Source organism: Rhizopus microsporus, assembly GCF_002708625.1.
Source record: "Rhizopus microsporus ATCC 52813 unplaced genomic scaffold scaffold_16, whole genome shotgun sequence".
Lineage (NCBI taxonomy): Eukaryota > Fungi > Mucoromycota > Mucoromycetes > Mucorales > Rhizopodaceae > Rhizopus > Rhizopus microsporus.
In genome coordinates, this window is record NW_019671931.1 from 378,733 (window position 1) to 392,438 (window position 13,706).

At 37.6% G+C, this 13,706-nt stretch overlaps 6 protein-coding genes across 6 annotated transcripts; 4 read left to right on the forward strand and 2 right to left on the reverse strand.

Annotated features, from left to right (window-relative positions):
* Positions 1-1,387: 1,387 nt before the first annotated feature.
* RHIMIDRAFT_262345 (uncharacterized protein) lies at positions 1,388-3,017 on the reverse strand. The gene is made up of 3 exons (XM_023611597.1): positions 2,783-3,017; positions 2,544-2,729; positions 1,388-2,489 (listed from the first exon to the last, which is right to left on the reverse strand). The coding sequence occupies exons 1-3, from the start codon at positions 2,982-2,984 to the stop codon at positions 1,624-1,626; spliced, it is 1,254 nt and encodes a 417-aa protein (XP_023463434.1). The 5' UTR covers positions 2,985-3,017; the 3' UTR covers positions 1,388-1,623.
* Positions 3,018-4,121: 1,104 nt separating this feature from the next.
* Positions 4,122-5,865, forward strand: RHIMIDRAFT_262346 (uncharacterized protein). Its single transcript, XM_023611598.1, has one exon. It carries the CDS (start codon positions 4,216-4,218, stop codon positions 5,815-5,817), a length of 1,602 nt encoding a protein of 533 aa, XP_023463435.1. The 5' UTR covers positions 4,122-4,215; the 3' UTR covers positions 5,818-5,865.
* Positions 5,866-5,956: 91 nt separating this feature from the next.
* On the forward strand, positions 5,957-6,516 carry RHIMIDRAFT_240401 (acyl-CoA N-acyltransferase; the record flags this gene model as incomplete). Its single annotated transcript, XM_023609367.1, has 2 exons — positions 5,957-6,084; positions 6,141-6,516. 2 exons carry the CDS (start codon positions 5,957-5,959, stop codon positions 6,514-6,516), a joined length of 504 nt encoding a protein of 167 aa, XP_023463436.1.
* Positions 6,517-6,991: 475 nt separating this feature from the next.
* RHIMIDRAFT_240402 (cell division/GTP binding protein) lies at positions 6,992-8,226 on the forward strand (the record flags this gene model as incomplete). The annotated part of the gene is made up of 2 exons (XM_023609368.1): positions 6,992-7,357; positions 7,408-8,226. 2 exons carry the CDS (start codon positions 6,992-6,994, stop codon positions 8,224-8,226), a joined length of 1,185 nt encoding a protein of 394 aa, XP_023463437.1.
* Positions 8,227-8,274: 48 nt separating this feature from the next.
* RHIMIDRAFT_262350 (adaptor-related protein complex 3 sigma 1 subunit) lies at positions 8,275-9,053 on the reverse strand. The gene is made up of 4 exons (XM_023611599.1): positions 8,901-9,053; positions 8,649-8,852; positions 8,549-8,602; positions 8,275-8,498 (listed from the first exon to the last, which is right to left on the reverse strand). Exons 1-4 carry the CDS (start codon positions 8,967-8,969, stop codon positions 8,304-8,306), a joined length of 522 nt encoding a protein of 173 aa, XP_023463438.1. The 5' UTR covers positions 8,970-9,053; the 3' UTR covers positions 8,275-8,303.
* A 54-nt stretch (positions 9,054-9,107) lies between these two features.
* RHIMIDRAFT_315288 (uncharacterized protein) lies at positions 9,108-13,572 on the forward strand. The gene is made up of 9 exons (XM_023614988.1): positions 9,108-10,006; positions 10,055-10,666; positions 10,716-10,804; positions 10,885-11,002; positions 11,061-11,206; positions 11,257-11,884; positions 11,938-12,528; positions 12,583-12,927; positions 12,982-13,572. Exons 1-9 carry the CDS (start codon positions 9,200-9,202, stop codon positions 13,483-13,485), a joined length of 3,840 nt encoding a protein of 1,279 aa, XP_023463439.1. The 5' UTR covers positions 9,108-9,199; the 3' UTR covers positions 13,486-13,572.
* Positions 13,573-13,706: the final 134 nt, after the last annotated feature.

Consider the following 13,706-nt stretch of genomic DNA (forward strand, 5'->3'; position numbering starts at 1 on the left):
GTTCTTCGGTTCATATTGTAAATTGCTAATTGCTGGCTGCTGTTTCGTACACCATGAGGTCCACAACGACCATTCGCGATTGTATAATTGATGAGTCCTCTTGTGATGGGCCTGTTGTAAAAATCTATTTGTTAATTCATCTACACCGTCTTGCGTATTGAAGGTTTTGATAATTTCCAGGCGGCCAGGTTCCATTTCTTGTTGATTGGTATTGTTAAGGGAGGTTCTTTCGTTAGTGCTAGAGTCATTGGATACCAAAATTGAGCCTTCCAATACGGCACCATAAGTATGGCTTCCTGTACTTTCTGGCGTTTGAACATGTGAAGTATTTTTGGAATTAGTTTCCAAGGAGGGCGAAGATAGAGGCCCTTCCTTGGCCAAAGCTCCTGAAAGGCGTTCACTGCTGTTGCTGCTAGGTCTGAGTGTAAGCTGCAAAATTTCGGCAATAGATTGTTGTCAACAAAACTTGTCATTATGTAGCACCACGCTAGACTTAGTCAAACACAGACATATTTCTATATTCTTTGATGTCGAATCTGAATTTATAAAATTTCCATCTTGAATTGTTTCTTTTCAAGAAGAAAGAGATAAGAAAAGCTACTGTTGCTGCATTTTAATTTTTTTATGTTGTCAGCTCTGTCAGCAAATATCCAAGAACAATCACGTGCATTTTACATTAAAAGATATCCCACTGGACAGCCTGAAGTTAGCTAGAGACTTTAGCGCGAAGTTGTAAAATGATGTCACAGGTAGCTCTTCGAGATAGCGCTCGTAGCATTAGCAGCTTTGTCGTGAGTTTTTTCGTGCATGTAATGTTTTCCTTTTCTTTTTAGTGGATTGTTGCTGCTGATCATCAAACATAAGCTGCTGTAACACGGGAGATTTCCTTAAATATAATCTTTTATTTACATGATACAAGTGAACACCAAATTGTTAAAATACTCGTCCCGATAAGGTCAATTTGTTAGAATGGTAAGGCTAAAAAACTTATTTTAGGTTCAAAAGTCGCAACATTCATTCTTGGACCAATGCAGTACAGATTTTTACCTGGTATGACTTTAATCTCCTATCACATCACAGTACGATGCGTGTAACGATAGCCATTTTACTAAATTGGGTGCTACTAAGCCCTTATCTCACAAAGCATTTTCTCAATCAATATCGTACTTTTTAATTAATGAACTGTGTTTCATAGCAGAAGGTTGAGCAAATGTCCTCATGATTGGCATAGTCTAAGGCAGCTACCCTAGTAGTAGTTCCTCTCTGTGCACAGATAGAAAAAGAAGATCCTAGCTGTATTGTCTCAAAATGCTAGTTGATTGTTCCAAAAAAAAAAGAATCCTAATCCTCCATTTTTGGCTGTCCTTTTCTATTTGCAATACAATAGAGAAATAAAGTGGCACTTGACAAAGACACGTACGCCTAGTGAAGTCCTTTGTCTGTTCACTTTACCACATATGGCTTAAAATCTGTATTTTGGGCTTATATATTTGGTAAGAGTTTAAATTGCCATTTTTGTATAAATGTTTATTATTATGTATGTAAAGAGAAAAAAGAATGAAAAAAGAAAAAAAGATGGTAATGTACAAGCAAATATATAAGCCAAAGAAAGTGAATAAAATGTTACATGAATCTCGCAATGGCTCTTTGGAATGGTTTAATAGAGGCACACTCTCTACGCAAGTTATCTGATATAGGATCATCCCACTTCTTTTGAGAGATGAATCTACGTGCTAATCGAATACATAATTCTTCCCTAAATTGTGTATACAGTCTTCTATTATAATATCTTTCCACTTGTCTTGCTTCATCAGGGTATGCGTGTGTTTGATGAATGATAAAGTCATTTGGTAAAACATAATAATCTACACCAGAGATATAGAGCTCATAGAGACATGCAGCCTTGTTACTTCCATAGCCAGCGAATCGCTCATCACACCAGGGAGATCCTTGATTCTTATAGATAACATAGGGCTCATAAGAGTGCTGGTAGGTAGTCACTTCATAGATGGTGCCATCATCAACAGAAGTCCAACGATCGTAATCTGTAGGAGCATGACCAGGTAACCAAAATGAGTGGAACATTTCAATCTTTTTGTCCTCGTAGGCTTTTATGAGATCAGGCTTATTCTTGGGAAATGTGCGGTAATCCAAGCCATCTTCTTGTTTTGAAAATTCAAATGCAGGAATCACTAGCGCAGCCTCACCGGATTCAAGTAGGGACATGGCTTTGGGGTTATTCAAAACGCTATTCCTTATATCTGTACAAGGGTAAAAGTCGATGTCAAGTAGCAGTACATAGTCAGTTCTTGCAAACAACTTGGCCACATTTCTCCACAGGTTAAGTTCTCTGTCAAATTCATCACGTACGATGTGAACATCCACATATTTACGCATATCTGGGCTCTTTTCCATGGTTTGCTCCAAGATTTCCAAAGTGTACTCTCCTTCTTCATCATCTGATATATGAATTGTAGTAGATATAGGGCCTAATAGATAAGATTAGTTTCTGCTCCTTCATTTCTATAAAAGTAAATGTATACCTTTATATTTTTTTGCCAATCTTGCTAAATTGGGTATTCTGTTCCTGGTGACCAAGGTAACGATAGTGATGTCTTTGGACTCCAGGTTCATTTCAGCTTTATAGTAGTATGGGATAATCTTAGATTGCCCAGAATAAGAGAATGATTTAGAAAAGAAGGTTTCTATGGGCAATTGATGGACAGCACCTATAATAAATAGAGATCAATATGAGATCAACCTTACTATATACAAGCTTTACCATTGCCATCTGTCCAACTCATCACAGATGTATTGGTTGTTTCTAATTCGGAATCATCTCTATAAAATACGGCTCGTCTATAATAAGAGTAACTTGATGTACTGGGTGTTGTATAGTAGGTTGATAGTAAAGCTATGCTTGATATAAATAACAGAATGCTTAACCATTTGTAATTCTTGCGAGCCATTGAATCGGTACTCATGTTTAATAAATAAAGAAAAGAAAAAGGGAAAAAAGCCTATTATTCGGATTCGATCTTTCCCTTGGTCTCTCTTTTATATTTCTGTGTTTTTTGATCGGTTCTAAAAATACACAGTATCAACTGACTTTGCCTCTTCGCCTCTTTCTGGTTACACTAATGGCCCTTTTTTTCACTTTCTTTTTGCTTCAGCCAAACAAAAATACGGTGCTACTATTAATAAAGGACTTCTCTTACCTTCAAGGAAAAGTGTTGCTATGGGAATAAAAAAAATTATTTTGACAAGGTTGGATATGTTTCTGATAAGCATACCCTTTCCCTTTCTGGACCCGTGAAATGAGATATTAACAATCGATTATAATTCAGATCTTATCTCTTATTTGCACAGTTTCATGATATTGATTCTCTTTTATCAACCATTTCAATTAATTCCATAATGGCTATTAATTGGCAATGAAGCAGAGAACTACGCGCTTGTATCACAATAACTGACAAACTCAATTGTATGTGGCTGCAGTCTCTTCCCTTTTTCTCTTTCTTACCCAGATGGTGAGGCTGTGCAGTCTTTGTTTATGTAATATTCAGGGTAATATCTATTTGCTTTATTATACACTCTTAAAAATGCAAACGATGCTACTAATATCAAATCTGTTACTGAGCTAATACTATATTAAGTAACCATTCTTTCATTTTTCAAGAAAGCTTGAAGGGGAGTGTCTGAGTTAGAAATAAAGTAGAGCAGCATCTGTGAAGGGGAAGTAGGGGTCAAAATGTTACATTGACTTTCATGCATTTTTTTTTTTTTTCAGGCGACACTTTATCTGACAATATGATCTAGTATATTGATTGTCGATTTAAATGATATTTGATATGTCTATTCATTAGCGGCTTTTATTTATTATGAAATTGTCAACATTATAACACGACAATGAATTTATTAAGTGACATACCAACAGAAACACACAGAAACACACAGATATACACTTGTACAGCTTGTAGATTGTCATATAGCAAAGTAATGATCCTAGTGCTCAACATAACCTAGTCTTGTAATAGGCTGAATAATGAGATCGTCAAAAGGGAAAGATTAAAAAAAGAGAGGTAGAGATTGTTGTTCTGTTATTTATCAGTGTAGGAATAGTTTATGGTAATCATTGTTGTCATTAAAAGAGTCCTTTTTTTTCCCTCTCTTTCCCTTTTTTTCATCTTTTTAATCTGAAAGTGGTCAAACGTCATGTTTAGCAAGAATCAGTTTACTCATAGCAAGCCTGAAGGCATGACTCAGCTAGGTCCAGATCATCCACTTCTTAGAAAGCATATTCCTCCTGATAGATCCAGTACATCTTCTATATGGAAAACAGACGATAACCATTTGGAACCTGAAAAACATTTTGTTGTAAAAAAGTACAGAAACTCTGAATATGATTCTTCCTCAAGACCCCCAAGATCCTCTCAACGATATGCAGGCAGAAGGAGTGGTGGTAATGAACCACAAACCCCATTTATCACCTCTGTTCAACCATCTACAACCTTGCCGTATTCAAGTGAACCTAATTGGCCAACATCAACAACAGGAAATGCGTCTAAAATGTCAGCAAGTGCTTCTGATTCACAACTCTGTAAACCAATGTGGGGACAAGAAAACGCTGAATCATCCATGTGGGGAACGACTGATACTACTGATCAGGCTACGGCTGCAGCTACTTCTGGTCCCTCTAGTGGCTATCCTGTAAGACGATCAAGATCTGATATGTATACTGCTGAAAGAAGAAGTGAGTACCAATTCAAGACTTGTCAAGCATTCACTGCTTCTCAGAATGCTTCTTTCACTGAACAAGCCCCTATGGGCAATGCAAATGAAGATTCCACTTTTATATTGCAGCCTCCATGGGAAACCACTCCTCCCGTGCAAGAACAGGCTGTATCTGCTGAAAATGGGATGGAAAACCTTAGTGCTCAATTCAATACCATGGCTGTACCTTCAAGTGAACCTTTATCTGCAGGAAGAGACGTGTTATGTGAAAATCAAAAAGATATGAGAACGAACGCGACTTGGGGAAACGAAAATGACGTATATAGGGCTCCCCCTTGGCGTGACTTACTTAATGAAGAGCCATCTTATCCTTTGAATCAAGCAACTGATCGTGGACCCACTCATGCTGTTGAACAGCAGACGCTTTCTATTTCAGGCGCTCCTGAAAACTGGCAATCACCAATTGAATATGGCCACTCTACTGAATTGAATCAGGTATCTGAGTCTTCTACTAAAAACCTTGTTTTTCCTTCTGAAGAGTCTCTTGAACAACCAAAAGCCCCTTTTCAAAGTGCCGAACTTGGAGGCTGGGGACCACCATTCGACTTTCAAGAACAAGAACACCCACTTGTTACGTACCAAAGGCGTATAAGAGGCGAGATAGACTCTGACAGTCCACAACAGGTGATCCAAATGATATTTGATCCATCTAAGGCCACCACAGAAGAAGGAAGACCTGTTCATCATCCAGTTTCTATTATTGATAATCTAAATGCATCAGAGAGAGTGCGTGAAGAAATTGATCGGGTTCTTAATCAACAGGCTCAGAACAATCATACGAGTAATTCCCCTGTCAAAGTTCATGAAAATCAAATGGCAAAGAGACATCAAATAAAGTTTAAAGTCAAGCCTCCTTCTGGTGAAATCGCTGAACTTCGTATAGGCCTTGATGACAACGTTTTTAAAGCTGTTGAGGAATTCAATATCAAGCATGCATTGAATTTAACTGACAAGGTCAAGGCTGCGTTGGTTCTAAAGATCACAAAGCAACAGACTGAAAAGAAGTACGCTGTTAAAGTTTAATGATTCATTCTTTTCTCTTTTGAAATCAAAAAATAAACGTACTTACACATCATAATAATTTGAGCTTCTTTTATTCAGTGTTACACTTGACATTGATTGGACAGATAAGCTTCTTTCTTTTTTTTTTTTTTTTCTTAAAATGCCAACCTACTCAAACGTGAGAATCTCATTACTGACAACGCCGGAAGAAAAAAAGAAGGCACTTGATGTCCGCATCGCTGTATTTGTGCATGAACAAAAGTACCCCTTGGAAACAGAAATTGGCGGGTAATTTTTTATAAAAAAAAAATAGGAATAGCCTTTATCTCACTCAAAACAAAAAGAGAAGAACCTCGTTTAGACGAGATCTCTACTCATTGGGCTGCTATTGCTGATAGAGAAAACGATGATGGATCTATAGAAAAGGATGTATATATTGGAACTGTTCGATTAATTCCTACTGAAGGCAATATTGCCAAACTAGGACGTCTTGCTGTCCTTTCTGAAGCTAGAGGGCTTTATGCTGGTCAAAACCTAGTAAAGAATTTCGTTGAATATTGTAAAAGTAACGGGTACCATGCTATTAAGCTTCATGCACAATACCCTCGACGTATGTTTTATGCTAAACTCGGATTTACTATTGAGGAAGGGGATGATGACATTTTTGATGAAGACGGAACCCCTCATGTCAGAATGTGGATGCGTAACTTGCGCAGTTGAAGATGCTATAAATAGATCCATTCATGTCTAAATCCTGGTATGAACCGTCAATTGTGTAGAATTTATTTTTAGAATAAGGTAGAATAAAAACAAAGGGCAGAAAATCTCCGTATGACTTGTCCCCTTCGTTGTGAGCTATCTGCATCCTTTTTGTTGTATCATATAAGCATAGGCATTAGATAGATTGACTTTTATAAATCTTTTTGATTGTCTATAGCTATATTTCCTTTCATTATCCATTGCTTATATTTCCGATGTGCGTACATATCTTTTGGCTGATAAGATCGCTTTACAATGAACTAGAAAGATAGGACCTTGGTCACTTTTAAAAGACAGTAGTAGTAATATATCCAGTACAAATGAAAATAATCGCATGAAGACAGAATGAAAAGACAAGTAGTATATAAAGAGAGGGGGCAAAAGCAATTGCTCTAACAATTTATCTCTTTTTCTCTTTACTCTCATTTTTTCAAAAATGCTCTATTCTCAAAAACTCTCTCAAAACGCTCGCGCCAAGAAAGACAATGTCACCTATCTCAACATTATGGTTGTCGGTATGTCAGACTTTGGCAAAACATCCTTTATTCGCACCTTTTGTGAAGCTTTGAAGCAAGACATGATTCAAGGCACTTATAAGGAATCCAAACACAAGGCTCTTAAAGGCCCCGTCCAGTTAACGGAAGAACTCTACACTATCTCTATGCAGATCGAACAAGATGGAAAGCGTATCGCATTGACTTTTATTGATACACCTGGTCTTACTTCTAGTCCCACTGTGGCTGATCAACTCAAGTACATTACCAAGTATGTTGACCATCAATTCGCTCGAACTCTTGCTGAGGTAAGGAAAAAAAAAAGTTTCCGAATAACCATTGCTCATTTATTATTTAGGAATCCAAAGTTAGGCGTGATGCCAAGGCACTTGACACACACATCCATGCTTGCCTTTACTTTATGGGGGCATCCTGTATTCAAGGTTTAACTGATGTCGATAGATTCATTCTGAAGGTCCTTAGTGCTCGAACCAATGTTATTCCTGTCATTGGAAAAGCTGATACATTGACAACCGCTCAAACCGAGAAATTGAAAAAGACTATAAAGAAGGATATCTTTGACACACATCGTATCCCTGTTTATGGCTACATTGAAGAAGAGAATGATGGCGATGATGACCATGACGAAGATGATGACGATGATAGCGTTTCCGAGGAGGAGAATTCTTATTTGTCGAGAACCATAAATTTCCTTATGGAATGCGTAGAAGAAGACAAGGATGAGGACGCTCATGCGATGCTTGAATATCTCCATGCTATGCCCTTTACTGTGATTGGATATGAAGAAGATCTCGAATCAGGTCGCCCTATCCAGCTCTTGCCAGGGGAGGCAAGCAGTCAGCCATCAAGCGCGGTGAGTTTAACAGATCCAGGATACTATAGTGAATCCATCGGCAGTATCGCTAGTTCTGAAATCTCTCCGAATAGTTCCAAGTCAAGTATTGTAAGTCATGGTATGGGATCCACCAAACATTTACTCGGAAGGCGATATCCTTGGGGCGTTGTCGATTGCTATAATCCTTCACATTCCGACTTTTTGCTCATCAAAAAGGTCTTGTTAAAGACACACAGAGAAATGCTTAGGATTGATACTTTTGAATGCTTTTATGAAAAATACCGAACCCAACAATTGATGGAAAAGCCATCATTAGTATAAAGTCTCTTTTATCCTCTTTCTTTAGAACATTATAAAATTAATAAAAAAGACGCTTTCACTTTTTTCTTTCTCTTTTATTAATGACGAAAACCGTTTTTTAATGATTCAGTCGCCCTTAAACCTAAACTGGTTGCAGTAACTCCAGTGCCTTTCTTCTTGGCCTTATTTGCTTCATTGACTGCAGCTACAATTTCTCTTATATCAGTCTCTAGCACCAATCCACCTTGTATAATTTCAGACAAGATGGCATGAATTTCATCAAAGTGGAATATCTAACGTGTATTAGATCATTATATGTATATATCTTTCATGGTTTACATACCAAGTCTAACTCACACACATTTTCAAAGCAACGATCCAAGCTTTCGACAAAGACCTATCAAGAGTGTTGGTTATTTGAATACAGTTGATAAACATTTTACTTGAATAAGGTCTAATATGCCAAGTTCACTTTCACTCTCGTCAACAACAAATACAAAATATAATGTTGCATAATGTCTATAAATCACGCGTGTATCTTTTCCTCCAAGAAGTTTACTGCCTTCTAAGAAATTACATGATGTGTCTGGTCGTTTTGAAACAAGTGTGAATATTTCTTGTACTAATGCTTGCTGAGTGGCAATATCCTAATCAACTATTAATAACTTGTTTTCTCTTTCCTCTTTGTTTCTTACAATTTGTTGATAAAACTTGATAAGTCGTGGTTTACCGTGATTGTTAAAGATGAGTACAGATTTGATCATTGAAAGGGTATCGGAAAAGTAAAAAAAAACTGTAGGCATTGAGCCAGTTTTGCTACCTTCATTGTTTGATTCTCCGAGATTTTCTCCATTAAAAAAAGTTCTCAGCCCAAATGTAGCTTAGATTTTTTTTGTGTCAGGCACAAAAGAGGGCTGCTGTTTGCTGTGGTTCTTTTATTTTTATTTTTTATTTTTTGATTATATTTTTATAAAGCAAACCCCCTTGAAAGCAAATGAAAAGTTCCTCTACTCTCCGACGTGGAGGAGGAAGCGCAAAGAGAACAGTAAGAACACTCAACCCCGCACTCGTCTATGACTACACTCTTCGTTGTGCTATACGGGCTTGTCTTGAACAAAACAGTAAAGCGTCACTCAAGGAGCCCAAGAAAGATACGAGCAGTAATAGACACTCAGTTCACTTGAGTGGCATGAGTGATGTGTTTGGAAATTTGGCAGATAAAATCGTAGGAGATGAAGGTGGCGAGAAAAGCAATAAACTGACAAAGCCAGTAGTTGTGGGCTTAATGCGACGACTGGACGATATTAAAGATGGCAAAGATGTTTCCAAGTCAGAATATATCGATCGAAGATTCATCTCGGTAGTTCGACACATGAGGGATGAAGTAAAACAACACCGTTTTAGGCCTCAAGGCTCCATTAACGACCTTGTGGTTACCTTCCTCAAACTAAGTGAAGCTGAACTCAAAAAGACAGATCCTAACCCAGCCATATGGTTTAAGGATCTTGATCGATATGTGGTTCGATTTACAGAAATCCTATTACTCGTCTTAAGAGAAGATGCACCATCCGCTGCTTCATCCGAGTATATCGAATCCTTACAGAGATCGATCCTTCCAAAATCAAAGCAACAGCCCGCAACAGAGCAAAGAAATAGTAGCAGCAGTGGTAATTCAACAACTGATACATTAGACATGGTCGAAAGCTTCCCTATGGTCAAGACAGTACAGAACCTGTTCCAAATCGAAAGCTCGGTTCATAGACAAAAGATACGTGACCTTTTACCTGTTTGTACTGAGGCGGTAAGATATCATCTAATAGCTTTAATCTAGTGCTAACCCTTTTATTAGAATTACCTTTTGGATTTAAAACAATGCATTAATGCAATCAATACAAATCAACCTTTTCCAGGCAGAAGAGAGGATTTTGCATCGCAACAGGCTTATGATTTTTGGGTAGCAAGAGAAAAGAAATATCTCAATGGCTTAATGACTGTCATGGTCATGAATCCAAACCTGACACTGACCAACAAGTCTGAACAAGACGTTGGTTCAACCAACTTGCTCGCCGGAAGGAGATCAAGTGATTCAAGAAGAAGTTCTGTTTATAACACAAACCCAACCGATGACAGTCCCTATACTTATATTCCCAATGATCCTCGCTCTTATTTCCGTTTGTTGATGAACATGTGTATGGATCTTGATACCAATATTGCGCCTGATACAGAAAAGGCCAAAACCAGTGTGTTATCACAAGCCTCAGATGATTTATTACGAGAATGCTCAAACACATGGAGACTCTCTGCGCCTTTTAGGTCTGTTCTTTATCTAGAATTAATCAAAACGCGTATGGATACCGAAGAAATTGATATACATGATGCTATCGATGACGCCAGAGAAGCTATTCGTGCTCTAGATAAATGTCTCAAGGAGAATGAAATTCAGAACTGGACAATTAATGATGTAGGTGAAATACTTTTTTCTTTTTGTTTATATTAACCCATTTACATAGAGAGAAAGTTTGATTCGTGTCTTTGAGGGACTAAACCAGACTTGTCTTCGTGCCTTGGCTGAATCACTCAGCAGATACTGGGATATTGAGTAAAAAAAAAAAAAAAAAAGCCAAGAGATATATATGCATATCGACCTAATGACTTTTATACTTTTAAAAAAACACATAGTCCTGCTCTCGTCAAGGACCAGGTTGCATTACTGGATAGTATATATGAAAACCCTGCCTATCTGGAAGACCATGCAAATCCTCTGGAACAGTTCCTATCACTAGAAGAAACAATTGCTGTAAGTAATAATATACATCAAGGATATATATCTATGTACATATTGAAAATGTCAATAGGGTGCAGCTGTATCTCGATGGCGTGTGTTGGAGAAGTCAGTGCTCAATCCTAAAAATGACGATATGACCAATTTGATGAATTTGGCAGATAAATTGATCAAAGAGTTGGTCACTGTAGCAAAGAGGTTTAAGAAACCATTGAAAGGGTAAAGATGTAATAACACAAAAAGGAACGCCATATTGAACCTTTTGATAGGTCTTTACATATTCCAGGTATTATCATGGCTCGTCAAATGCCATTCTTTGTTTTAGAAATGGAAAACTGGGCCTTTTTACCAGAAGCAAAACAGGCGCCCATTGAACTGACATTTGAGCTCTATGACAAAGTGCTGACGCTGAAGAGACTTTACGATCAATATGGACCAAAACAAAAGTCTGCACTCTTCAAAGTCGAATCATGGTTCTTGACCCACGTTCGTCGATGGTTAAAGTCTACAAACGAAGCTACACCAGAATGGGTAAGCAATGCGATTAAACAAGACGAGTTCAAGCCTATCAATGAAACAACCCTACACTCCTCGTCAGTGGTGGATCTCTTTACCATGTTCCATCAGGCTGTTGAATTTGTCCAAAATCTAGAATGGCCTAATAGAATACAAGAATGCAGATTTAATACGGCGTTATCTAAGGTCATTGGTGTTGCTCTTGAACAGTACACGATGGAGCTGGAGGATATGATCACGACAGACATTTACCCTCGAGCAGTACGTGAAGGAGATCCACATGGAAGCGGAAACTTTTTCGACAGAGCTCGTTATCAACTGATTGGGGGACGACCTCAGAGTAAAAGTAGCTCTGATGTCCCTGCTGACTTTATTGCAGAGGTAAATACAAAAATATTATAAAAAGGATAGCCAACTCATTTATATAAAAACAGACATGTGTCAAGGTGAACAACATTGAGGCTGCAAGATTTAAGCTTGACAGATTATATCAAAACATGGACGTGGATGAAATTGCACAAGAAATGCGAGAGTATGGATCTCAATTACCTGCTGAAAAGTCGGTTTCCGAACAACAAAACTACCTGTATTCTATCAAAATTGTCAGAGCCGAGAATTTGCCACCTTCTGATAATAATGGACTGAGTGATCCATATATCGTACTAGAGATCGATAACAAGCCAATTACCAGAACAAAGACTGTGTATGAAACGCTAAATCCTCGCTGGGATCAAGTGTTTGATATTTGGCTTACAGAAAAGACAGTGGACGTATTGGCTCTTGTATATGATGAAGACTTAATTGGTGCAGATGAAGAGTGTGGTGGTGTATGGTTCAAGTTATCGCCCGAGTATTTTGACGATTATCAAACACATGAGTTGGTGTTGAACTTTGTTCCTCAAGGAAAACTTATTCTACGTATCAGTATGGAAGGAGAAAAAGATGATATTCAATTCTGGTTTGGTAAAGCCTTCCGAACGTTGAGAAGAGCAGAAAATGATGTAGCAGGTTTGATTGTAGATAAGGTAAGCCTTTTACTAGCTTTAATAATGTACATGTACTTACTCTATGGTCTAAAGATGAGTAGCTATTTCCGTCAAATATTAAACAGAAAAACCTTGGATAAACTCTTTGGTCGTGATCGTAGCTTCTTTTCTTCATTTTCACGAACTACAAAACACGTTGATCCAACTCTTCAAGACTGTGAAGAAGCTATTGTGCCATTAATAGACTATCTTGAGAGAAATTTGAAGATTTTGAATGATAATTTATCAGAGACAAACATGCAAACCATCGTTTTGAAGATTTGGAAAGAAATTCTTATTGCATTAGAAGGTGTTCTCTTACCGCCACTTTCTGAACAATTGTCTGAATTAAAGCCTTTGGATGATTATGAATTTCATGTTGTATATAAATGGCTAGAGGTAATATTATAACATGTGCTTATAATCAAAATATGCTAATGTCTATATCAAAAGCTTCTTAAAGTACTCTTTAATGGTGGTGAAGACGCTGATGCAGTACCTTTGGATAAACTTGAAAATTCACAATACTATGCGCTCTTAGCCATCAATGCAGCCTATAACTTAGAAACAGAACATCTGATTGAAGGATACAATAACATTGTGAAGAATCAAGTAGAAATGAAACTAAGGGGCGGAAGGAAAGCAGATAGAAGTAAATCTGTCTACCATTCAAAGAACACTGCCAAAAAGAGGAAACCTTCATCCAATAGGAAATCAGCGTCTATTGAATTGCCAAACGCGGATACCATTTTACGTATTCTTCGTATGCGTAAAGGTAGACAAGTCCGAGACTTTCTTCACGCCGAGTTTCAGAAACGTAATTACCCAACTCCCACCGAAACTGCTCCTGCAGAGGGTATAAGCCAAGGCGCTAAAGAGCAAGAAATCCCACCTGTTCCCGAGGTTCCAACAAATGACTTAACGCCCGTGAATGAGAATACGTTACCTCTAAGATAAATAAAACTTTTTCTTAACCTAAAAAGAGACAATCACAAAGCTTTTAAGAGATCACTGGAAGACTTTATTGGACAAACTCCATTTTCAGTAGAGATCATTACAAATTTATAAGTGAAACTAAATAAAAATCCTTTGTGGACCTTTTCAAAAAGAGAGAGTTATAGAGATTTGACGGTGAATATGGACCACCTTATTTACCTTTCCTCATTCTGACTGAAAGG